A 25,762-nucleotide genomic window follows, 5' to 3' on the forward strand; every position below is an offset into this window, starting at 1 on the left:
GACAACAGTGACAACAATGACAACGGTGACAACTGTGACAATAGTGACAACGGTGACAGCAGTGACAAAAGTACTATTGACAATGGTGATAACAGTGACAATGGTGACATCAGTGACAACAGTGACAACGGTGACAACGGTGATAACAGTGACAACGGTGACAACCGTGACAACGGTGACATCGGTGAGAAGGGTGACAACGGTGACAAACGCGATAACGGTGACAACAGTGACATAAGGGACAACGGTGAAAACAGTGAGAATGGTTAAAAGAGTGACAACAGTGACAACGTTGACATCAGTGACAACAGTGACAACGGTGACAACAGTGACAACAGTGACAACTGTGACAACAGTGACAACAGTGACAACGGTGACAACAGTGACAACAGTGACAACGGTGATAACAGTGACAACGGTGACAACAGTGACAAGTGTGACAACGGTGACAACAATGACTACGGTGATAACGGTGACAACAGTGACAATAGTGACAACAGTGACAGCAGTGACAATAATAGTAGTGACAACGGTGACAACGGTGACAACGGTGACAACAGTGACAACAGTGACAACGGTGACAACGGTGACAACAGTGACAGGGACAAGGATGACAAAAGGTACAATGGTGACAACAGTAAGAACGGTGACAACAGTGACAACTGTGACAACAGTGACAACGTAACCGTGACAACAGTGACAACGGTGACAACAGTGACAACAGCTACAAGGGTGACAACAATCACAACGGTGACAACAGTGACAACGGTGACAATGGTGAAAACGGCGACAACAGTGACAACGGTGACAATGGTGAGAACGGTGACAACGGTAACAACGGTGACAAAGATGACAAGAGTGACAACAGTGACAACTGTGACAACGGTGACAACAGTGAGAACGGTGAAAAGAGTAAAAACAGTGACAATGGTGACAACAGTGAGAGTGGTGACAACGGTGACAACCGTGACATTTGTGAAAACGGTGAGAACAGTGACAACAGTGGATATACAGTTACAACGGTGAGAACGGTGACAACAGTGATAACGGTGACAACACTGTCGACAATGTCAAGGATGAAAACGGTGACAACGGTGACAACAGTGAAAAGAGGTGAGATCGGTGACAACGGGTGAGAACGGTGACAATGCTGACAACAGTGACAACGGTTAAAACGGTGACAACGGTGACAACAGTTACAACGGTGACAACGGTGACAACGGTGACGACAGTGACAACGGTGACATTGGTGACAACGGTGACACTTGTGACAACGGTGACAACTGTGACAACACTGGCAACACTGACAATGTTGACAACAGCGACAACGGTGACAACAGTGACATTAGGGACAACGGTGACAACAGTTACAACGGTGACAACGGTTACAACAGTGACAACAGTGACAATGGTGACAACAGTGACAACAGTGACAACAATGGCAATGGTGACAACGGTGATGACAGTGACAACAGTGACAAAAGTGACACAGTGACAACAGTGACAACAGTGACAACATTGACAACGGTGACAACAGTGACAACAGTGACAATGGTGACAACGATGACGACGGTGACAACGGTAACAACTGTGTCAATAGTGACAACGGTGACAACGGTGAAAACAGTGACAAGAGGTGAGAACGGTGTCAATGGTGACAACGGTGACAATGGTGACAACAGTGACAAGAGGTGACAACGGTGACAACGGGTAAGAATGGTGACAATGGTGACAACAATGACAATGGTTAAAACGGTGACAACAGTGACAACGGTGACAACAGTTACAACAGTGACAAGGATGGCAACGGTTACAACGGTGACACTTGTGACAAAGGTGACAACTGTGACAACACTGACAATGTTAAAAACAGCGACAACGATGAAAACAGTGTCATCAGGGACAACGGTGACAACAGTTACAACGGTGACAACGGTGACAACGGTTACAACAGTGACAACAGTGAAAATGGTGGTAAGAGTGACAACAGTGACAAAAGTGACAATGGTGACAACAGTGGCAATGGTGACAACAGCGACAGCAGTGACAATAGCAACAACAGTGACAACAATGACAATAACAACAACAGTGACAACAATGACAATAGTGAAAACGGTGACAACAGCGATAGTTTGCAAGTGAAGATGGAAGTCAGTTTTTCTTTATCTGAATGTCTGCTAAAACAAACAATTTGTTTATATTCTGAAACTGCAAAGGAAAAGGAAAACGCCAGGTATTGAGGTTGGAAATATTTTGAATGTATAAGAAAACAATATTATCAGATTCAGCCTTCGTATGTTGCAGGAAAATGACATTACAGAATGTTGTCATTACCTCCTCAGCTGTTTGCTGCAGTGATCCAATCTTTCCTTGAGTGACATCAAGAGTTCTACCTACCAAACAAAAGTTAAAGTACTTTTTATTTTGGAAGGTAGAAAACAGTTGCAACCTGTACATTGTGGAAGTTTGCTTAAAAAATGAAAAAAAAAAAACAAAGAAAGAAAAATAGGTTTGTATATTGACTGCGGTAGTTGTAACCCTTTATAGTGGCCACCTGGGAACAGTACAAGGGTAAGGGGCTGTTTTGAGGAGGTGGGGGTTAAAAGTGACACTAGTCTTCAGAGGATTAGGTAGCTTATGTTTAGTTTTAAGAAAACTAGTAGAGGACTAAATAGAGCATTAAAACGTGTAACTGTTTGAAGATGACATCACAAGGGTAGCACTTTTTCTTCAGTTATTTCAAGACCCTGAGTGTTGGTCGAGCCAGGGTTAGAACCAGTGACCCAGTCTCGCTTGGAAGTAGCTGACGCTAATCCAACTGAGCTTAAAAGAAAACACCAGGTGGAGGCTGCATACCACGCACCTCCACCCAAATTGTCAGGAGTACTGACACCCAGGGATTTAACTTTGATTAAATTCTACCTGTGGAATTAGGAAAGGTTTGATGGGGGAAAGGGTATTAGAGATAGCCTATTCACTGACCCTCTATTTTCTCTTTAGAGAACGTTAAGCATGTGTATGAAAATGGCTCATCAATTTTCGGAAAGAAAAAGAACACAACGTCTGTGTACAAGCTATTAGGGACCTTAAGCATCGACGACGAAATGGGACGACGACGCCAACCGGAAGTGAAATTTTCCCGCGCGAACCTTCTGGGCATGCGTTAGGTTGTCAAAACGTCGTCCAGCCTTCGTCGACGACTGAATCTGAGCAAATTTTCGCTCTGGTGAAAACGTAAGTAAACAACTAAACTTTTTCATGCTGATAATCATCTGTTTCCACCTTTTGTTATAACGATTGTTTGATGTATTATTTGCGAACCAGCGGAAGTCAAATGTTTAACAGTTTAGCTTTTTTTAACAGACTAAAATGACTTTCTTTCAGAAGCATCCGAAACCATGGCCGGCCACATTTCTACAGCCGAGCAAGAACTCGTTCAAAAGAAATGTAAGTTTTTCTGTACTGATCTCTTTAAGGAGAATTTTGGGATATTTGAAGTCATGTTCTTCTTATTTTAGACCTGTATGTAATTGTGCTAATTTTAAGTTGCACTTCAAGATATAGATCTTCAGTTTTGCTTTAAAAATATATTTTTTCGTGTTCTTTTGACAGCGAGTAAGTCCAGGTATTTTGTTTGGACGGAAGACCATGATGTCTTGATGCTTCGCGAAGCTGTAACGAGCGAACCTTACAATTTTAAACCGAAAAGCACCGAGAGAGGGAAAGTATGGGAAAGCATCGCGGCCTATTTGAATTCTCTGAAGACTCCAGAATTCAGGGTTACAGCAAGGGCAGTGAGAGATCGATATGCACTCCTGATCTCCCGGCACAAACTAAAGCAAAGAAAAGAAGAGAAAGCCTCTGGGATCGATGTCCCCGAGCTCACAGAGCTTGATGCCTTGCTGGAGGAAATTCGAGAGCGAGAGAAAAGCGCAGAAGAAAAGAGTGACGCCCTGAGAAACGAGAGGAAGGCAAAAGATGAGAAAGAAAAAGCTAAAGCAGAGGAAATCAGACAGGCGGCTCTTCAGACAATTGCAATTAGAAAGCTTAAGAGCGATGATATCGATAGTGGCGAGAAACCAAAAAAAGCTAAATTGAGGAGGAGCACCTCTGATGCAATCGGATTTTTGGCCGAGAAGTCAGAGAAAGAGAGAGAATTGAAAAAGGAAGAGTTAGCCATCAGAAAAAGAGAGCTTGATCTAGCAGAAACTAAACAAGAGGAGGCTTCGCAGCAGCAACAGACCATGTTCTCAGCGCTGATGAACACGATGCAGCAACAGCAGCAGCTTCAACAGCAAAACCTTCAAATTATGCTTGACCAGCAAAACAAGGTATTTATGGCATTGATGGAAAATATAAAAAAGCATTAAGCTCGAACCTTATGAATGTGAAAGAGCCCTGAACTTGTTGAGTTGACTTTTGTTATGACTTTAGTTATCTTCAAGAGCATTGTTGATGGATGTAATTATATTTCTTTTCTATAGAGAGTTTTGTAAAGTTTCTAGAAGAAATAAAACATTGTTTTTGCTAATGGACAGATGTTTTTCTGTACAAAGGGGCCTAAATGCCCAAACTTTCCCCTAATGTACAGTCACTAAATGCACAAAATAAATCTTAAGAATAGTATTTATAGCTAGGTCTATTTTTTTCTATTGTTTGATTAGCTGTGCTTTTATGTAATTAGCTCATAGTATTCTTACATTTAGTGAGTCCACTCTAGAAATTGAAATTGAACCAATTTCGAGCATCATCAAGGCAAAATCTCTAAAAGAAGCATGGTTATCTTCATTCAGTCATGTTAGATTGGGGTAGCTTTCACTCAGGGTTGACTCTGTAAAAATTCATTAAGTCACCACGGTAAACATCCTGGGTTAGTGCCAGCCCAACCTCCAGCAAACAGGCCCTTGGGCTCCTATATTTGTAAAATGTTTGATAAAGGAATTCCAAAAAATAGCCTGACTCTGCAATGTTGTGCTTAATTTTTTTTGATAAATCTCTTTTATTTATATTTATAAAATTAATTTAAGTTAATTAACCACAGTTTTCTGAAAAATGGAAAATGAAGTTGGGAAATAAATCAATAGTTACAATAACATTTCTTGAAAAAATGAAAACTTTTAGAAATAAAATTGTGCTTAATTTTATTATTATTCATTTTCTCTTTAAAAAGTTCAATGGTGTGAGAAATAATCTTTAACTTATCAGCATACAAATATCTACCATGGTTAACTGCAGTTATAAGGTTTTGATACATATTTTATCAAAGGCATTGTAAACTGGGCAATGGTGTGGTTTCCTAGCCAAAGTATGTGTCAAGAGTAGGTGGCCTAAGGTCAAAAAATTCTGAGGTCATGTTACCATACAAGCATGTCATTGCATTATGCAGTATGACAGAAACAACATAGATCTTTCCAACACTGCTGAGGAAAAGCTTCAGATCTTTTTTAAAGTCATTAAACTTAAACGAGTTGATTACATCTCCGAACAGCCATTCAACAGAACTTCTAACAGCACTCATCTCTGTATTGTACTGCTGCATTTGTGGCGTCAATACACCATATCTAAAGGGTCCTTGCATCTGCACTCTAAGGGGGTAGGCAGGGTCACCATAAACACAGACTGCCTGGCCAGCTGGATTGTAGGCAAACCGATGAAGGTCGTGTAGTAGCTGTGAATCAGCAAGCATTCCTGCATCATGTTTTCTTCCTTCTAAAAATAGGTAGGTGATGGTAGGTATCAGTGTAAGAGTAAAGGTTGCGGACAATTGGGTTGCATAAGCTGTTGATTATATGAGTACTTCAGAAACTTTTTCCTAATTTCATCTTGAGTTTATATTTATTTCAAGGGGGGTGGGGGGACAGTCCCCTCTTCCCTCTGGCTATGCTCCCAATAAACTGTTGAGGTGATCTCACCTTGGTAATCACTATTGAATGAGAAAATCAATAAATTAAGCCTGTCGTATAGCCTTGAAAAAGGTTTCATTTTTTTTTCCATTTTTTTTCCTTTTTTAAAATAAGTGCAAGGTCTACAAAAATAAACATTTGGTCACATCCCTGCTTTAAAGCTGGTGGCCTGTACTGTTTCGTAACTTACCAACTGGGCCATATAGATTTCCGATCAATCCATTTGGCAAAGCAATGCTTTGAAATTTCAGGGCATGAACCCTTTTATGCCCATTGTAAAGAAGTCGCTGATGTTCTCCAGGTCTTGATATAGGCCTAACGGTACCGTCAATAAACCCAAAACAATTGGGCAGTGGGGCTCCCCTGGCTGTCACAGCATCAACATAAGTCTGCAGGTTGACAGGACTAAGGACCTCATGATTCCAGTTTAGTACTCTATTCCCGTGAACATTATATACAAAGTCAATCATTTGATTGGTGATCATGCTAAGAACTGGAACAGGTTTAGCGAATCTATGTACCATGTCTCCATATCTGCATGGGTAAGAAAGCTGCTTTAGCAGCATGCACAGACCTTCTAGTCCATCACAAACAGAGCGCTGACTGCAGGTAATCGTGTCAGGGATTAGCAAAAGTTCCTTCAGAATTCGTATATCTCGTTTTCCAAAGCGAAACTCTGCAAAACTCTCAGACTCATCAAGCTCTTCCAGGTCAAAAGGTGCGTACGAATCGTACGGAAAGTCGAGGTTTTTCGATGCATAGAGGTCGTACAGAACAACAAATTCATCATCATTGATAAAGCCATCGTTGTGATTAATTAGAAGTAGATTTGGGACGTTTTTGAAAGCCATAGCTAGAGCTACTTTTCAGATAACCAAAAATCGTCGTCTCCTAAAAACAACACACTGCTTAACTTTCGTTTTTCCCGCCGAGAACGAAAGCCTCGACCCAATCCTCCTTGGGTTACAAACGTCGTCGTCATGTATTTCGTTGTCGATGCTTAAGGTCCCTATTATTGGAGAAGGACAACTAAACCCTATAATTTCTAAGCTCTAATATCCACGTGAAAATTCTCCATACTTTTCCTTTAAGAAAAAAATTTTTAGTTCCGAGAAACTGACCTGTAATATACACTGTGGCTCCTGCCTTGGCCAATATCACGGCAATACCTTTACCAATCCCCCGAGATGCTCCTGTCACAAGGCACACTTTTCTGGACAACAAGGGAAGCTCTGCTGTCATGGTGCAACTTGGTGATCTATTGCATAACAATGGAAGATTAGAATTATATTATTATACATTGTACTCACTATCTGTCTTCTCATAAGCTAATTAGAACTTACAGTTAATATTGGGAATCAGCTCAACCTACAGATTAGTTATAGTTATCTGCTAGCAGATTAGTGACTAATCTGTGGGTTGCACATGCAATGCATGATTTCCAAGAGCAATGTCAAACTTCAACTGTGTTCCATGCGGTGCTGTGTGTGTCCTTATTTTCTTCAAAACAATTGTGTAATAAAACTGGATCTAATAAAATTCAGTTTTTTGTGATTTCTGCAGATAATCAAGGTCTTCAGTAAGTGTCATCAGCCTCAGCCTTCGGCTCGGCTGATGACTCTTACCTTGACCTTGATTATTATGGACATATGCATATCACAAAAATCTCACCCAATAATTCTTTAAAATATAGCTTTGCCTGAACGTAGCAGGATGGTATCAACATTTTGAGGTTAGCATTACACATAAAGAAAACCTAGCTTACAGAGCAAAGCAGTACTTAACTGGATTGTGTTGTTCAGAAAAATTTAATATCGATAGTCGTGGTTAAATCTGACTTTGAAATTTTTGTATAAATGAAGTATGGCTATGTGGTGGGTATACTGGGGATCGAACAAGAAACTGTTTTCTTCTTATTTGATCCCCAATACTCACCTCATAGGCATAATTCATTTATACAAGCTTTTTAAGAGGTCAGAGCTCTGGCATTTTTCCATTTTAGTTTCTTTAAAATCACTTAAAGACTCTTTCACATGAAAGAAACATTTTGCCTCAGAGAGAATTAACTCACACCATTTTTGTATCTCAGAAAACTGTGTTCAGCTAACTTAACCACATGTAGTCCAAGCTCTATGGTTTTTTTGAACTTTGTAATGTTGCAATAACATTGCATAACAGTGAAACTTATAAATACGAAAAAATATTTGATCTCATGGCAAAATTAAGACATTTAAAGCTATATTCATTATTATTTTCCAATAAAAGACAATAAACAAAGGACTCAAGGTAAGCGATATTTAAAGATTTTTAAAATATTAATTACAATAATAATAAAAATTGCAATAACAAAATTTAGGACATGAAATCACATATTTTTTCCCACACACAAATTTTTAAATTTCACAACCGCAATTACGCAATGTTATTGCGACGCTCACGTGGCACGACAACATAAGAAAGTTTAATATATTTATGGACTGACAGAGCTTGCCCTATACTACCTGTGCCTTAACCTCTCGCGTGATGTCGTCAAAAATCCTGACACGATCAGATCACTGCATTAATGACAGCAAAAATCACTGGGTCAGCCAGGAGTTTTTGGGAAATGTAAGAGAGCAGTGATATATCTGGACAACTAAAAAAGCTCTTAACCTATAATCATGCAGTTTAGATTATCAAACCGCCGGAGAGCCGAGGATGGGTTGCAACTACGAGTGCGGTTTGACTCTTGATTTTGAAAAACGAAAATCGATCGCTAAGAATAAAATTAATAACTGTTTACGAGAGTGGTGGCTCAATAAATAGCTATAAATTAACTGCATGCAAGCACAGAAAAAAAACCGTAGGCTAAATGGCTTACTTGAAGTTATCCCAAGACTCTGATGATCGAAAGACGAAAATGAGGAGTATCTGGAGCTCACTTGAGTCTCTCCAAAATATACGTTGGAGACGAGCAAACAAAAAAAGCAAACGCTAAGGCAAAGTCCAGTTTACATCAACTTTTGTAAGACTGTTACGATGATCGCCCGGCAAAATGTTTATTTTTCGTGCGTGATCCTCTATACTCTCCGGGGTAGAGTCGGGCAAGACGAAACGACAAGGCCGAACGGCGGAAACTCTTAAAAAGATGGTACATTTACCATATCTTTATCATTTTCTATCGGTGGATTTTAAACACTTTTCGTGGCTTTAAATTTATCGCATTTTTCTCGAAAACATCTGTCACGATTCATTTATTACGGGCTCCCCAAACTTCTCCCCCGTCCTCCCACCCGCCCAGTTTCCGAGGAGTACTCATTACCAGTTTCCTTCAGAGCATGATGAGATGACTGAAACATGAGACGGTGGTCTCGATATATCTACTTTCAAACAGTCAATAGTTATAGAACATATTTTTCTTTAGAAGACGCACTTGAGTTTTGCTGGGGCTCGTTCGCAGAAGAGCACAAAACTTTACCATAGTTGACCAGGCCAAACGTAAAATCAAACAAATTTACATTCGAAACAACGGTCCATGACTACCGGATTTGATATGTAACGTGATTTACATCATTTTTAGTATGGAATTTCTTTGGCCGAGGAACAGAGGTCTCTCCTGTGAAACGTCCCTAGCGGCGAGGAGCAAGGAGAGATGGCTGTATTCGCAGGCTAATCAGCGTTATGCTCATAATAACCCAGGTGTGCTAGCTGGGATCCCCACATGGTGATGCCAATTTGATCTAAGCTAACCTGGCTGGAGATTTTCATGTAACTGGCATCAGTCAATTCCAGCTGCACCCAGCAACCCCCCCCCCCCCCCCCCCTTTCCCGGGTAGACACCGGGCATAAGCATTTTTTTTGGCCTTGGATGGCAAATTCACTGAGGTGGGGACTCTTGAGCGGTCAAATCCACCGGGGTGGGGACGATAAAAGAGGGCAAATGCCCCATCCTCCGTCGGCCCACTTCTGCAGGTATTACTGACTAAAACTAATTTTGCTGTTAAAAGTATTTACAAAACACTTGATTCTATAGATTTATAAACAGCAATTCAAGTTTTCCATTCATATCCCCGCCCGATTGGCCAGGTCGCGGGTTCAAATCCTGCCCGGACCAACCAGGGTCTTTAAAAAACTAGTAAGATCATGCTGGCAGTACGAGATCTTGTTCAGCTAAGATAATTGCATCATTGGACGGTGACGTTGAGCTATCAGGAGCACCCAACGACCGTTTACTGTAGAACTGTTCGGAAAACCAAATATTACCTAGGATTTTCTATTACTTGAAGAAGGCTAATAAGTTCTAGATGACCGTTCCCTTCATGTACAATTGTCGAGGCTTATCTAATAAACTCCGTACGATTTTCTGAAGTTTCACATTTTGCTGCCTAGGTTAGGCTGTTTTCTGTTAATTTCGAAAAGACTCAAGTTCCCCTAGGATGACAGAACTAAAAGTAAAAGTAGTAAAGAAGTAAAAATATCTAAAAGTACTCTAGATAGCCTAAAAAGTGTTTTCAATGTGTTTAGCAGGAAACAGTCTTTAGGTGCTCCTGTGTTCTGTTGGTACGCGGTCTAGAAAAGTCGGAATTGACTTCCTTTCGTTGCTCTTTATACAATCAATCAATCAGTCAATCAAAAAGCTTTATTAATGGTATCACTTCATTAAAAGTGCTCTTTCAGTGAGCCGTTTACATAACAAGTTTTAAGAGAAAATTATGCAGCTAAAAAAGACACAAAAGCAATTTAAGATTATCAAAAAACTAAAAGAAACTATTCTACAGTTAAATACATATAGACTAACTTAAACTAAGTACTATCGCAGTTCCAGACAAAGTCAGAGCCGACTTGAAAGAACTTCTCATCTTGAGTTCGTTACCAAGGCCATTCCACATGACAGACAGCCCCCTTTTGCTAAACGCTCTATTAGAGAGAGGCGAGGTGTGACGTCAGTTACCATGGCAGCACTATTTCTGGATGAAAACAAAACCCACGACGACGGCGACAACAAGGAGAACGGCAAGAAAGTAATCGGTTTTTATTAACAAAACAACAACTTTGAACGTGCATCATGCTATTTTGTACATTTCTTTGCCGTCGTTGCACCACTGCGACATAAAGCGTCCTAATTTCACACGCTCACTTTATGGATAAGGTGAACACAACACAGACGTTGTCTTTTTCTTTTTCTAAACTTAGCTACAGTCCTTTCGGATTCAACCCGAGAAAATTTTGCTAACACTTGCCAAATTAAATGAAATTGGATAAGATCGATGAAGTTTGAAGTAGTGCAAATTCACTTTTTAAGTGACGTTTTCAGTTTGTTGTCATCTAAAAATTTTGCTACCATGGCAATGTGACGTAACGACTTCTCTTCTCTGTTATCGCCACATGAATTAAAGGGAATCCAAGACAGTTTTGGATTCTGGATTCCACGCCGTGGATTCTGGATTCCAGGTACTCAATATCAGAATCTTTGTCAGTGGAACTTGGATGCCAGATTCCAATCGTTGGATTAGAGGGATACCGGATCTCTTGAGCTGTATTCTGGATTTCAAAGCCCAGGATCCGGATTCCAGTAGCATGAATTTCCCTGATTTCGGATTCTACAAGCCGTATTTCCTTACATGGGGCGACTATCGGGGAGTTTATGGTGTCACTACGGAAATGACAACGAGAACGTCACAAAAACAATAGCTTTTAGGTTAGGAAAACAACAACTTAGCACGTGTATCACACTTTTTTGTACATGTCTTTGCCGTCACTCCACGACTACGACCTGAATGGCCCAATTTCACGTTATATCGAAAACGTGAATATACGACGACGAATTTCTCTTTCTCTTTTTAAACCTGAATATCTTTCTTGACAATTCAACTCCAGGAAAATTCGCCTACATTAGACAGAGTGAGCGAGTTGGGATAATCGCGCTAAACTTTTTAAGCGAAAACGTCGCTGAAAAAGTGAATTCGCGTTCTTTCAATCTTCATCGCGATTACTCCAAGTCACTAACTTTGTGAAATGTAGATGAACCCTCCTAAAGTTGAATTCCTAAGAACCATATCAAAGTTCAGAAAGAGAGAGGAAATTTCGTCGTCGCCTGTGCACTTCCTCTGTAAAACGTGAAATTAGGCATTTTCGCATCGTAGTTATGCAGTGAGGGCAAAAGAATGTACAAAAAAGCGTGATGCTCGTGCAAAATTGTTGTTTCGGTTATTCAACCTATTGCTTTCTTGACGTCCTCGTTGCCGTCGCCGTCGTCGGATCTTAAGGTCCCTGAGTACGGTGGGGTGGATACAAAAACATTGCTAGAGGAGGGAGCCTCTTACGTTGCCTGAATGAACCCTGGAGGTTGAGTATCCCCTTGATTATTTTCCGATTTACTCGCTACGAGAAATATAACATTTTTGTAGTGGTTTCTGACTGTACAAGGAACAAAAATACTTGGGATTCTAAATTGAAAATAGAACTGAGTCAGGAAATTACTCTTATCGAAAATAAGCCACGGTGGCAACAGCCTCCAAATTGAGTGAAACATAAGTATAACCCCTCAAACAATAAGGCCCCGTCCACAGGTATCAGGATATTTTTGAATCCGCAACTTTTTCTTTCCGGATTCAAAGATTTCCACGTCCACACTGGTCCGTATTTAAATTCCAATTTTTTTTTTCGTATTCGGATTCATTCTAGTACCCAGGACTCCTCTGGGAATATTGGGAACAGAGCACGCGTCCTAAAGCGCACGAAATTTGCATCTTGCTCTGCCTTGTGTTCAGGAGGCCGTTTCTCGAAAGTCCCGGTAACTTTTCGGGCCTGAAATCAAATATTGAAATCGAAATATAAAGAATAAAGGCGTGGGTCCTGGCTAGCAAACTACTCCATTTTGTTTCATTAGCTGATAGTTTTATCATGTTAGATGCAAAACTATTGAAACCTCGATCTTTAATGTAAACGGCAACAGCTTACCGGCCCGTTAATTATCGGGACTTTCGAGAAACGGGCCCCTGCAGATTCGCTATACGGTAATTATCATATTATCATATTATTGTCATAGCTAGGTTTAACCGCACACACGTTTTAGGACTTGAAACTGAAGTCCAAGAAGCTAAGTAGAGAAGCGAACAAACATCGACCATCCAGTGACAGGCATTTCTCACCATACGTTATCAAAACGTATGAACGCCCGCTGCCAGTAACCAGCGAGGAACATAAACAAACTCAGGAATCATCCACGACACGGAAGGGTAGAAATAGGAGACGAGTTTCTTCACTTGTCGAATCGACAATGGCTGGGTTCCTAAAAGAATGGAAGGACATTAATGAATAAAACTGATGTTCACAATTTTGGAGTTAGACCAAGGGACTTGCTACTAATAAGATTTTGATTACCTCTTGCAAGAAGGGGGGGGGGGGGGGGGCATCCAGACCTAAGATAAGGGAGGGGGCGGTCTCCAAAAAATTTTTTCGGCCCTTCGCACCTCAGTTTGGTCGAAAACTATGGGGGGAAGGGGCGGGCCTCTCCTGGATCCGCCACTGAAACCAATGTGTGACCCTCCACGGGATTTCAGGGAATAAGGTGAATGCACGAGCACGCGTGTCATGACACCAAAAACCAAACAAAGACGTCACTTTTAAGCTTTATACAAGTCAACAAACAGTTAGTTGTTCCTCGTGACTTCTCCAAGAATGGTATAATATGGACCTTAAAGACAAGCCTCTAGCATCAATAATTATACACCGGCTATGCTAGCGCCACCCTACGGGCAGAGCGGCTCCTTTTCTCTTCTTCTTGATCGAGGGGGAAAAAAGGAGGCTCTGCCTGAAGCGTGTCAAGTCTTTGACGTCACCGCAACCTGAACTTTCGGACTAGTAAATCTGTTTTCTCTCGTCAAACTGGGTTTTTGAGTGCGAGTATCCGTCTATTGATAAACCGATGTTCATCCTCAAGCCCGCTGTAACGAGCGCACGGCTATTAGGCCTGGGTTTGAAACTGTATCCTAGCAACATGCAGCGCCTGCTCAACAAAGATCTTACTCGATTCACGCAGAGTCTTTGTCGAGTACGCCAAGGGTGCGCTGGCGTTGATTGGATACATGTGGGAAGTCTCCTGCCATATTTGGTTTGTGCATACAGAGTAGCGTACATGAGCAAAAAAGCCCAAACCCAAACAAGACTAACCTCCAACATCTTTGAAGCCGTATTCTCGCCCCAACTCAGCTGTTATGAGAATCCGACCGCTTTTCTTCATTATGCCCGGATCTGAAATTGCAGAATTAAAGGGGCTATGTCACGAGGATAAATGAATGCTGTTTTAGGACAACTTGTTCTGTGCTGACGTCATTACCTAGTGTCTTTACGCATACTCAAAATGCTCCTGTAGAGTTATGAAGAAGACATCAAACAAATTTTATCAGGGAACTTTAACTAACACCATAATAATTTTTCTGGTGATCTTTGCAGGCAGGGCATTAAAGTTTGAAAAACTTGGCCCAACTTTTTGAAGTTTCAATCCATGTTCATCAATGCCATTCGTAGAAACAGACGATAGAAAACAGTTTCAATGCCTAAATATAGTATCAAATAAAAAAACAGGGCCATTATTTTTGGAATTCAACTGATACGAAGACACCTTTTGGCTTAAATATCGTGACGTAGCCGGTTACTGTCAAACCCAGCGCGTAATGGGATAGCCTGAACTATCTGGGCCGTGTTGTTTAAAGGACGATTTAACAGCACAATTATATACCCAGAATTAGAGATAACTGGGCTTCGTTCACGTTATGCTATATTATGGTATTTTGCGTTGGTCTTGAACAACATGGGCAATGTTTAAAATCAACTGTAATAATACCTGCTGCCAGCCAAGCCACGGCCTTGCCTGAAAATGTTGGATCCTCGGCATCTTCGAAAAGTTTGGCTGTTCTCCTTATCTACAAAGTGAAATATTACCCACAGGTTGGTTTTGCTCATCTTTATTATTTTCTAATTAACTCGAGTTTTAACTTATGTTAGCCGAGTAAATCGAAGTAAGGGTTGTACGCTAAGTAGGACACTCTTGCATTAAGACTACAGGAGCACCCAACGACGGTTTCCACCTAAAAGCATTGAAAACTCTAGAAATGTATTCTAAGCGGCGCTATAAAATTTGTATCTGTCGGATCCGGTCACCCTAGGAAAACTTGAGTCTTTTCGAAATTACAAGGGTCTCAGAATTATTTTCTCGAAAATTTTAGATGCAGTTTTAAGTCATTGTTTTACGAAAGAGATAATTTTTCTGATTCCTCTCTCCATCGCATTTTCGAATCCGAAAATTTTAACTTTCCTTTTCCTACTTAGAATAGCCTAACCTGGGGGCTGAAATGCGAAAAATTGAACTTTAGGAAAACGTAGGGAATTTCTTAGATATGCTTCGAAAATGGTACATGAATGACTTATGAATGGAACTGTTATCTAGAAATTTTTAGCCTTCCCCAATCTCTAGAAAATTCTAGGCAATTTTTACTTCTCCGAACAGATATTTCACAGAAAACAGTCGTTGGGTGCTCCCGAGACAATGTTCACACTTCGTAAATAAATAAATAAATAAATAAATAAATAAATAATGTTTTCACCAAGCATATTCTCGCATTCGATGAAAAGTGAACAGACAGGTATTCGGTCCGTAGCGGAGGTAAGTACTAGGGAGTTAAAGATGTAACTACCGAAACGACAACGAGAACGTCACAAAAACAATAGGTTTAGGTTACCAAAACAACAACTTTGCACGTTTTATCGACAACTTGAACATACCACGGCGAATTTCTCTTTCTCTTTTTAGACTTGAATATCTTTCTTGAGAATTCAACTCCAGGAAAATTCGCCTACATTAGACAAAGCGAGTGTGCCGAACCTAATACCTGGTAACCGTCGTTACGCTTCTGTGAGTTCTGCCTGCACAGGTACGAAAACCCACTAAATAGCCAATCAGAAGCGCGGTTACATTGAAAAATACGTTAACATAATTTATGCATTAGGTTCGGCACATGTGAAGTTCGACGTACGAATCGAAGTAGATCTTTTGCCTTTGTATTCGACAAGCTCAGTCGAATAGAACGGCAGAGTCGACCCAAATACAAAAGTCACTGAAATGTGCCGTTCCTAATTGATTCATACGTGGAACTTTACATGACCGGAACTTAATAATTAGGTTCGGCACAGTACGATGTTGGATGTGTGTGAACGACTGATTCCAGTTCTGTCTTCTTGCTGTTCATACAATACCGGATAGCTTTTCATGTCAGCACGAAAAGCTATCCGGTATGTCGGCCCGGTTCAAACGTCGAACTTTACATGTGCCGAACCTAATACCTATTTAGGTCGACCCAAACTATTAGGTTCGACTGTTGATTCAGACGGTTGTACTTTACATGTGCCGAACCTAATTCGTGGCGAGAAGAAATATCATCCTTACTGCTTAAAATAGGGAAATATACTGAAAAGAAAAGTAAAATTCACCAAGCCCGGAAATTCTTGTTTTGATTTTAGTGTTATTTGTGCTCTGTTATGGCAAGGAGACAGCTGAGGAGATCGTGATCGTGATATTTGGACAAAATAAAGTAACGCAATAAATTTTAAATTACATTACGATTTCTTTATTTATGGATATAAAGAAAAGCAACTTTTTAGAAGACCGTTATAAGCTGTCCAGTTTCAGTCTAAAAGTCTACAACGTGAATGCTGATAACCAGAACGTAACCGTCGTTACGATTCTGTGAGTTCTGTCAGCACAGGCGCGAAAACCCACTAAATAGCCAATCAGAAGCGAAGTTATACTGAAAAATACGTTAACATAATTTATGCATTAGGTTCGGCACATGTGAAGCACGACGTATGAATCGAAGTCGCTCTTTTGCCGTTCTATTCGACAAGCTCAGTCAACTAGAACGGCAGAGTCGACCCAAATACAAAAGTGCCGTTCCTAATTGATTCATACGTCGAACTTTACATGTGCCGAACCTAATAATTAGGTTCGGCACATGTAAGGTTCAACGTTACATAACGCACTCGTGACGTGAGCCTGGGAGGCCTGTGCATCAATTGACTGACTCATCAACACCATACGCCTTCAGCTATGCTAACAATAAGCTGAGGAAGATGGAATCAAACGCTTTTGACAAGTCGATAGCGATTAAAACAAGTTTCCTTTTTTGCTACTAGAGAGATTTAGAGGCACGTTTACGTTAAACGTTAAACGTGAATTTGCACATGACCAAGTTTCCCCCTTAATTGTAGTTTACTGTTTATTTTCTACAAACAAATATGTAGTTTCACTCCAGTATAATCCATAAAAATTGTTCTAGACAGTTTTTATCTGCTTACTTTCTATTGTGGGAAATTCTCAACTTAAATCGTGAGGTTTGCCGTTTGCCGTGAACGTGACTCTAAATCTCTCTATTAAGTGACATGCGCCAATAATGAGTTAGCTTTACAAGTTCAGGGTAACAGAAGTGGCCACGTAGAAAGCAAGACATGTTAGGAGAGAGACACCCATTGAAATTTGGGAGTACAGTTCATGAAATTATATTTTCTCAAAGATTTTCGGTATAGCAGATAGAAACCATATGGGACGCGCACGATAGTTGCAGTTATGGGAGGGGGGTTAATGGGGGATTTATGGTAACCCCAAACCTAAGTTGCTACAAAAGTACATTTAAGGGTGATTCTGACTTATCAGCGGAAGGAGGGTTCAAATTTTATGATTCCATTTAGCGCCCTCCGTCCAACAGAAAAACACGATAAAAAGAGGGCACGAATCAACAGATGAAAATTTTATACTTATTAACTTGGGCCAAAAGAAACTCCTTGACACCCTCTATTTGTTTTTTGATGTTTATGTTTTTTTTTTTTCACTTGAGCGTTCTGTAACGTATAAAAAGTGGTGGATACATATGTTTTAGTATAGAACCTGCAAATTACCTTCTCATCTTGTGGTTGACTTAAATGGTCTCTGATATTTTCAGTCATCACAGCTCCAGGCCAAAGGGACACGCAAGCCACATTCTGTTCCTTCAGCTCCACAGCCATGTCTGCGGCCATTCGATCATTCTTAGAAAAATAGTAATGCAAAGAGATTATCAATGCAATCAAGATGATCTTGAATATGCACCTTTGAAAATTAAGTACCAGCCAATACTGAAGGACGAGTCTTCGAAAAGGACGGAAGTCGAAACACATCTTTTTAATTAAAGTACAAAGTTTTCGCTAAGAAGTCGTAATTTCAAGAACCCCACTAACACCCCACTTTCATTTTTAAGTGCATGTAAACTTGTGCGACTTACTGCAGCTTTCCCAACGCCATATGCAACGTTGAAAAGATATGTCAATCCTCCTGACGATGAAACATTGACTATAAGTCCTTGTTTAGCTGGAACCATCATCCTGGCTGCATGCCACGCGGCAATGTAATTCGACCTTGATGGAGAAAAGGGACACAAAGGATGCCGATGATGAACACGAATTAACAAAGAACTCCTTGCTGCCGTAACCTAGTCATTAACATCTACTGACTATTATACATCAAGTTAAACGGTTGCAAGTGAGAGATAAACTACAGCTGCACAATACATGCAAAGAACGTTGAAACAAAAAACATGAAATAAAGTCCAGAGCTGCAATGAGCACATGTGCCTAAGATCCACCCTGCGAGTATGCGACCAAGAGCTCTTCTCCTTTCGGTAGAAGCAAGTTGGTATCAACGTTTTTTATCTTACCAAGGCCTAACACACCATTGCTTGTTTTCCTTTCCGTGACAAGCGGTCTTTTTAAGACACTCAATAGCAAAAAACGCCTTGAGAGTAATCCACACCGCCACATACTTAGGAGGGCGAAAAGATTACAGCCGATTAACTGAGAGTAAAACAGCAAGGCTTACTGCACAGCTTTGAGAATATGCATATATTTTCCCTTAACAATATTTCTTGAGGTACTGGCTGACTTGAGAGAATGACTATCTACAAAAAAATTGTCACAGTTCAACTAACCAAGAAACTAGGCGGCAGAACAGCCGTTGTTTTGCGTTTTTCAGGCGAGCAAAGGCAACCGCGAGGCGGGGGTTGCAAAAAAATGTAAGAAAACTATTTAGACTACAAAAGGGCCATTTGTTACCTCTCTTCAGGCGGCCGGTGAAAATGACCGTCTACACCTTTAATATCACAAAGTTACGCGCAGTAGATGATGCGTAGTACAAAACAAGGGAATTACCTTACATACCAAAAATGTTAATGTGATATACCATCTCTGAACTGAAAAGTTTTTTCGTTCTTCAGATACTCATTTTCTTACCTAAGTCCCACATTGTTCACTTCATCCCACACGTTTGCAGGCTAAAGGATCAGAATCAGGATAACACCAAGTTAATTGTGGCCAAACAAACGAAAGAAGAGGAAACAAGGGTGGAATCGTGCCCCCACCATACAAACGTCTGTAAAATTTCGTGACTTTGTGGAGCAATATCTTGGCTGTCTTTGGACGTATCACCGTTAAACTTGATAAGTTTCCTAATTTTGGGGCCCTCTTTCCAGCAGCGTCGATAGATATTTGCTTCTTCCTCTAAATCAAAACTTGTACTTGAAACCAACCTTGGAAGGCGCATCTGTTTGGCGGTTAGTCTCATTGAACAACCGCAGGGAAAACACCGACCAGTTAGTATAGGTAATAGCATGATTTGTAGTGATATTTGGCATAAATACGACAAGTGATATTTCGAAATTGTTATACGTAATTTCACGAGCCGTTAGGCGAGTGAAACTTGAGACAATTTTGAAATATCACGAGTGGTATTTATGCCAAATATCACGTACAGATCATGCTATTATTTGTTTATACTACTACCCGCAATAGTTTTGTAATTTTCACATGTAGGTATTTCAAATTAAGCTGAAATGCCACTGCTCTAAGCCATCAAATTGCAGAAATTTTCTCATGTAGTAGTATATAAATAAATGTACTAACTGATGTCATAACAAGCATTGATGCACGATGGACATTAACAAATTATGACATTAGTTTTGTGTTAATAAAGTGCAAGAGATCGTCCCTCTAAGTTACAAAAAGTTACAAAATGATGCATATTAATTAAATGTCTTCCAAGCAGAATTCTTCAACATCGACAATTAAATTGAGATTCTTACCTGTTCATAAAATGGTTTTTCTTCATTTTCATTCAGTACCTAGGCCATAACACAAAAATTGTCAATAACACACAGTTATTATATATATATATATTTCGATATATTAATCACTTTTTGAGTAAACTATGACACTGCTATTAGGGAGCTTAAGCAATCACGACGGCAAGGGCAGCGAAAACGTCGTCGCTATTCGCACTGTTTCAAACCTTATTTAATGCTCTTATTCCATTTCATATAATTTGTTTAATGTTACGGAATTTTCCGTAAGTTGATTGTAAAGGATTGTATCTAAATTCAGAAATTCATAGTCGTGCAACAACGGCAAAGAAATGTCCAAAAAAGCCAGCATGCGAATACTGCCGTCTCTCGGTCCTCGCTCCTTAGTATGCACACGAAGTTTCGAGAAAATAGTGCGCTTCATCTTTCTTACATAGCATAGTAAAGATGAAGCAGAGGCTATTTTTCTCGAAACGTCAGGTGCATATTGAGGACAACAACAACTCGCCACATGGTAAATTTCATCGATTTTTATTTCCACTTTCTGGCAAATTTCCAGACCTAAACTTCGCCCCATGTTCGCTATATTTACTCATGTTACGAAACCCGTATGTGACACAAACTGTGAGCCTGGGTTACCTGTGCTTGAACTTGGAGCGAGGAGAAACGGTTGTATTCAGGGCGGATAAAGGTTGGGCGGTGAAACGAGCGCGTCCGAGCAAAAAGGTGTGATGCAGTGGACTGGGATTCGGCTTCGGTCAGGGCTTGCGATGTGGTTTGTACATTAGACACTGCTGCTGTCACTGAATTTATGGCGGCTTGATTTGTTTTCTTGCACTTCTTCCTCGTTCCTTTGTGCTGGTACGCTGTCTCTGAGAGGCAAATGTTGCCATTTTTTGCGGGAGGTTTAGTTGGAGTGGACAAACATCTCTTTCAAAGGTTTCTTTTAATACTTTCATGACTTTACCACTGAATTATATTTCGTTCTGCTACTCGCCAATGTCGATGTTATTCCAAAACAAAACAACTAAGTACTGTCTAAAACACGAAGGAAAATCTCATCCATGTCATCCATGGCAAAAATACAGCAGATCGTGTTTCATAACTAGATGACGTGTATATTATAAATGCGTGCAGCTCGTGCAAGGTGAAATTATGCTAATTTCAATCACCATCATCCTTCTTTTTAATTTTGAAAAAAACATTTCATGTCTTTCTGTTTCTTCGAAACTTCAAAATGAGTTTCCCATCAGTTTTTACTGTTTACCTTGTTTTGTTTTAGAGAGAAAAACGGAGAAAAAACCTTACAACTAACCTCAATAAATTTTGTTTACAAGCGGTTGCCGGCTTTGCAACGCATTGCGCGAATCGCCATGGCGCGTTGCACCTGAGAAGTAAAGTTTGAAGAAGTACAACGCCACTATATCAATATATATCAATCAAATTTTTTGTTATGTTATATAAAGTTTATCCCCCTTTAACATATGTAAAAACTGAGGTTAAGAAGTGTTAAGCCTTTGCAAACGAAACGGCGAAAGACGATTAGGTGATATTTAGTGGAACGAGGAAGTATTCAACACTTTCAAATTAAACTCAAATTTTGGCATTATACGACCAACAAGTTTGACTTATAGACGTACAGACACAAACATATGAAACTGTTTATTGATATTGTTATGAAGCGAATTTATCTATTTAACATTGTAGCGTGAAATTACAGAAAGAAAATAGGATTTCCGGTTTGCAAAAAAGGAAAACTTCGCCGGCTTTCAAGCGCATCGGAAGCGCGGAAAGAGCGCTCGTGCCAGTCCTACTCCGCATCACACATTAAATGAAGAGCGGAGCGCTCGTTTCACCGCCCAACCTTTATCCGCCCTGGATGTATTCGCAGGCTACAAAAAAGCGTGATGAACGTGCAAATTTGTTGTTTAGTAAAAATGTTGTTTTAGACCTGTTGCTTTTTCGCCGTTCTCGTTGCCGTCGCTGTCGTCGTTGTTTAAGCTCCCTAATTTAAGTAAGTACAGCGCAGTGTACCTGCCACCTTTTTTGAGTCAAAGGCGCGAGAATTTTGTCCTTAGAGTATCAGGATTTTTCGTAAAGGACCCGATCAAATCTGTAAGACGTCGTCCCAAGATTTCAGAAGACGCCGGGTTTCGAAGTGTTCTAAATAACTCAGTTGCGGTGCTTTCTTTTCAAAAACCACTGATTTCTGGGAAAAGTACAATCATTCAGATAGACTTTCCTTTTCTCGAATTGCTTAGAGTTTATTTTACTTTTGTACATTTTTCGAAAATGGGTCCTTTAAGGCTGTGGTTCATATTTTTCCTCCGGCCGTGAGAAATTGGTCCGCAGGCGTAAGATCGAAGTTTCTGATCCGCAGGTGTGAGACTCGCGCCAGGAATAGTGTACCACTGTCATATTATATGCCCCAGCTGAGGTAGCTTGGAACGTCCAAGTATGAAAGTTTTAAATTTTGGTTTTTTAAATAAGTGGAGCTGTCCACTTCACAACACAAGATTGCCAGTTAGGAGAGCTTTGACTGTAGCTTTCGGCTATCCCTAATCTGTGCATCATATAAACTAGGTTACATCTGTTATTTGTTGCAGCCTGACTGTTGCTTACAGACTGTACCTTCACTCCTTTGAAAGCATTGTTCACAAGGATATCCAACCGTCCATTTTGTTCTTTGCTAACTTTATCGAACAACTTTTGGACTTCTTGATCGTTTCCATGGTCACACTGCACTGGTATACACTGTCCGGTACTCTCTTGTCCTATCTAAAAAGTCAAATAAAAAAGAACAACAACAACAACAGTTTAAAATCGCTGTTTCATTAGATTTCTTACCTTTCGAGTCTGCCTTGCCTCACTACCAGCTTCAACATAAATTAATACTATATATTTGACATTCGTGAACTCTCCATGGTTCTCACACTACTAAAGTCACGATCCCAAAGTGTTCTCGTTGATAGTCCATTCTCTTCATGGGTGGACGTAACATATGGAGTCCCTCAAGGGATTCGCTTAGTACCATTCCTATTTGTCCTCTGCTGAAAACACTCTCGCTTAGCGTGGAAAACGTGACTTCGTGGTTTGATGTAAAACAGTTATTCGAAATCCTTTGTATTTTGATCCTAGAATTGAGTCGGCGATGGGAGATCGTTTCGTAACACCGCATCGCTTGTGTCACGCAAACAATACCGTACACAACGTAAAATTTGTATCGCGTATTTATCCGTACCGAACGCTAACGTTTAGGAGAAACTACGGTTCAGAACATCCTCTTTGTTATAAACGACCCGCCTGAAGCGGTCATGTGTAACAGTTTTCTTTTGAGTCACTGAACACTTTACGATCATCATTGGGCTGCCTGTGGCAGAACCAATCAAGTCGTCTCGACCAAATAAGACAACACGGCGGATGCATACCCTAGAAATTGCGTACTTGTGATGGGGACGATCATTTAGCTTTTGGGGGGAGGGGGCTGGTCATTTCAGATATAAACTGGAAAAGGGTACCATCAATTCTATATATTCCAATATGAACAAAATTAGAAATACCGTATTTATTTGATTAACCGCCCTGGGCGCTTATTAAATTTTTGGACCTTGAGGGTGGGCGCTTATTCGAGGTGGGCGCTTATTAAATTTTCACCATTTTCAGCAAGTGTAGCATGTTTATTTTGCAACAAAACAATAAATAGTAAAAAAAAATGTAACAAAGCAAGGCTCCTGTAAACTACTCTGACGAAAACACCGTCTTCTGGGAAGTCTCTTATTAGTACTTATTCAAGTTTTTTTGCGGGGGGTGGGGGGTGGGAGCTGGAAGGGGGGGCTGAGGGTGGGCGCTTATTTGATTTTGAGTGTGAGGGGGAGGGGGTGGGGTGGTGGTGGGCGCTTATTCGAGGCTGGGCGCTTATTAACTTTTTCTGCAAAGGATGGGCGCTTATTCGAGGTGAATTAAATTATTGTAGTTCTAAGCCTACGTGACAGGGTCAACTCTTAGTGTTTTGAGCTCTGTTTCTTAAAACTCGCAAAGCAAATTAATTTTTGGTTTTGCTTTTGCCTGATATTGCATTTAAAGCTCTCCTATCCTATCCTTTGTTTCTACCCCACGGGGCAGCAGCCCACTGTACCCTCATTATGGGGGTGTTATTAAAACCTGAAAGACACTTAAACGGTGTTATTTCTACTGTGATTTAAAAAAATCGAATTCTTGGGCGCTTTCCATTTAGCAAAAAAACCCGGAAATTTCTGTGGGAGCAAAAGTGGAATTTCCGATTGGTAAAAAGTTGTTCCATTTGGTCATAAACCCCGGTACGTCGCGGTGCCCGACGGTGAACCTGGAACTGGTACAAACTACGAGAAACGGAAATGGAACACGACATTCTGTTCGGAAATTCCAACGGGGAAAACGGGCCCACCTTTTTAGATTTTCCACTTTTTCTGGGAATTTTCCTGTGGGATGAACCGACGAAACGTGTTCCATTTACCGCCGAACCGAAAATTCCAGAAATTTTGACTAAATGGAAAGCGCCCCTTTACTTCAGATTACTTCCACACCCTAATTGTCATTTTTACGTAAAAGTGGACTTGAATCTCACAAAGCCGCACTCTAGAATTAACCCTGGGCAGAAATACTGCGATCTCTGTTTCTTCATCAAGGACTACATTGGCTTTGTTTCTGGTCCTTACTAGGAGTTCGTCGCCAGTACCCATTGGAATCTCCCCCCCCCCACCCCGGTAGAAACTTTTGTATTACCTCGTTATTTAATAGGGACTCTTTCTTTTTTCAACCAGATTGACATTACCTGGAATACCTTACCACTTACATGTAATTTACGTCACACGTCTACAATCTTTCAAAAACAACTTAACGAGTATTTCCTTCGATAATTCTACAACCATTTTCGATATAAATGCATCAGTCAAACACAACTTTCTTTGCATGCTGTTCTTGTGAAGACCTGAACTGGAAAACCAACGCTGAAAAATAATATTATATCGTGGAACATTGTTATTACCTCCTCAGCAGTTTGCCGTAGTGATCCAGTCCTTCCTTCTGTAGCATCAAGGGTCCTTCCTATCAAAAAGAATTTTTTGCGCTTTTTAATTATGTTCATGTAGAAAACAGTTTGTTGGCTACTGTTTGTGGGGTAGATAATTTATCATACTGTAAGACAATTTCCTAAAAGGGTTTAAAGTTGAACTGACCTGTTATATACACTGTGGCTCCTGCTTTGGCCAACATCAAGGCAATACCTTTACCAATACCCCGAGATGCTCCTGTCACAATGCACACTTTTCCGGACAATAAAGGGAGTTCTGATGTCATGGTGCACCTTGGTGATCTATTGCTTTTGCATATAACCATGGAATATTATATCAGATTAGCCTTAGTGCAGCTATAGGCCATTTGCACTAAGAGGTCATGTGACATCGTTTTTATGAAAATGAAAGTTATATGATTTTGCCTTCGAAAAACGATAAGTGGATCATATCTTAAACAAAATAATAGTGATTTGGTTTTTCCAACCGACACCATTTCCTTAAAATGAGTAAGTTCGTAGCTGGTCATGTGACCAAAATGTGATTTTTAAAACTAAGAATTACCTCTCTCTGAACACAAATTTTGCACTTAAACTTCAAGGAAAATGTTGAAAAGATGATGTGCTAACGTTTACTGCACCTCTGAGCGTAACTATCAAACGTTGAACAAGAT

At 40.3% G+C, this 25,762-nt stretch overlaps 3 protein-coding genes and 1 long non-coding RNA gene across 6 annotated transcripts in view; 1 reads left to right on the forward strand and 3 right to left on the reverse strand.

The window, feature by feature from the left end:
• Window positions 1-8,938, reverse strand: part of LOC140926790 (dehydrogenase/reductase SDR family member 1-like) — a 32,717-nt gene extending 23,779 nt beyond the window's left edge. The window contains exons 1-3 of the mRNA XM_073376482.1: window positions 8,764-8,938; window positions 7,025-7,161; window positions 2,335-2,393 (exon numbers count right to left, since the gene is read on the reverse strand). Coding sequence (XP_073232583.1) covers window positions 2,335-2,393; window positions 7,025-7,145 — 180 coding nt within the window. The 5' untranslated portion in view covers window positions 7,146-7,161; window positions 8,764-8,938. The remainder of the gene's footprint in view (window positions 1-2,334; window positions 2,394-7,024; window positions 7,162-8,763) is intronic.
• LOC140926791 (uncharacterized) lies at window positions 3,110-3,736 on the forward strand. Its single transcript, XR_012164476.1, has 3 exons — window positions 3,110-3,234; window positions 3,385-3,447; window positions 3,613-3,736. It is a non-coding gene; the product is annotated as an uncharacterized lncRNA (long non-coding RNA).
• Window positions 5,198-6,754, reverse strand: LOC140928039 (uncharacterized). Its single transcript, XM_073377759.1, has 2 exons — window positions 6,094-6,754; window positions 5,198-5,709 (listed from the first exon to the last, which is right to left on the reverse strand). Exons 1-2 carry the CDS (start codon window positions 6,752-6,754, stop codon window positions 5,297-5,299), a joined length of 1,074 nt encoding a protein of 357 aa, XP_073233860.1. The 3' UTR covers window positions 5,198-5,296.
• A 1,565-nt stretch (window positions 8,939-10,503) lies between the features above and the next one.
• LOC140928171 (dehydrogenase/reductase SDR family member 1-like) overlaps window positions 10,504-25,762 on the reverse strand; it is a 95,068-nt gene continuing 79,809 nt past the window's right edge. For 2 of the 3 annotated variants that reach the window (XM_073377881.1, XM_073377880.1), the window contains exons 2-11: window positions 25,255-25,397; window positions 25,065-25,123; window positions 22,673-22,819; window positions 20,045-20,083; window positions 19,197-19,237; window positions 18,194-18,326; window positions 17,832-17,960; window positions 14,728-14,806; window positions 14,055-14,135; window positions 10,504-13,173 (exon numbers count right to left, since the gene is read on the reverse strand). In XM_073377881.1, the coding sequence (XP_073233982.1) occupies window positions 13,043-13,173; window positions 14,055-14,135; window positions 14,728-14,806; window positions 17,832-17,960; window positions 18,194-18,326; window positions 19,197-19,237; window positions 20,045-20,083; window positions 22,673-22,819; window positions 25,065-25,123; window positions 25,255-25,375 (960 nt within the window). In that variant the 5' untranslated portion in view covers window positions 25,376-25,397 and the 3' untranslated portion in view covers window positions 10,504-13,042. The remainder of the gene's footprint in view (window positions 13,174-14,054; window positions 14,136-14,727; window positions 14,807-17,831; window positions 17,961-18,193; window positions 18,327-19,196; window positions 19,238-20,044; window positions 20,084-22,672; window positions 22,820-25,064; window positions 25,124-25,254; window positions 25,398-25,762) is intronic. The other variant, XM_073377882.1, reaches the window with a different exon arrangement.

The sequence above is a fragment of the Porites lutea genome, chromosome 2 (assembly GCF_958299795.1).
Source record: "Porites lutea chromosome 2, jaPorLute2.1, whole genome shotgun sequence".
Taxonomy (NCBI): domain Eukaryota; kingdom Metazoa; phylum Cnidaria; class Anthozoa; order Scleractinia; family Poritidae; genus Porites; species Porites lutea.

Coding starts and splice junctions, on each gene's coding strand:
- LOC140928039 (XM_073377759.1), bottom strand. CDS start 6,754: ATGGCTTTCAAAAACGTCCCAAATCTACTTCTAATTAATCACAACGAT. Junction 5,710..6,093: donor AAATCTATATGGCCCAGTTG/GTAAGTTACGAA, acceptor ACCTATTTTTAG/AAGGAAGAAAACATGATGCA.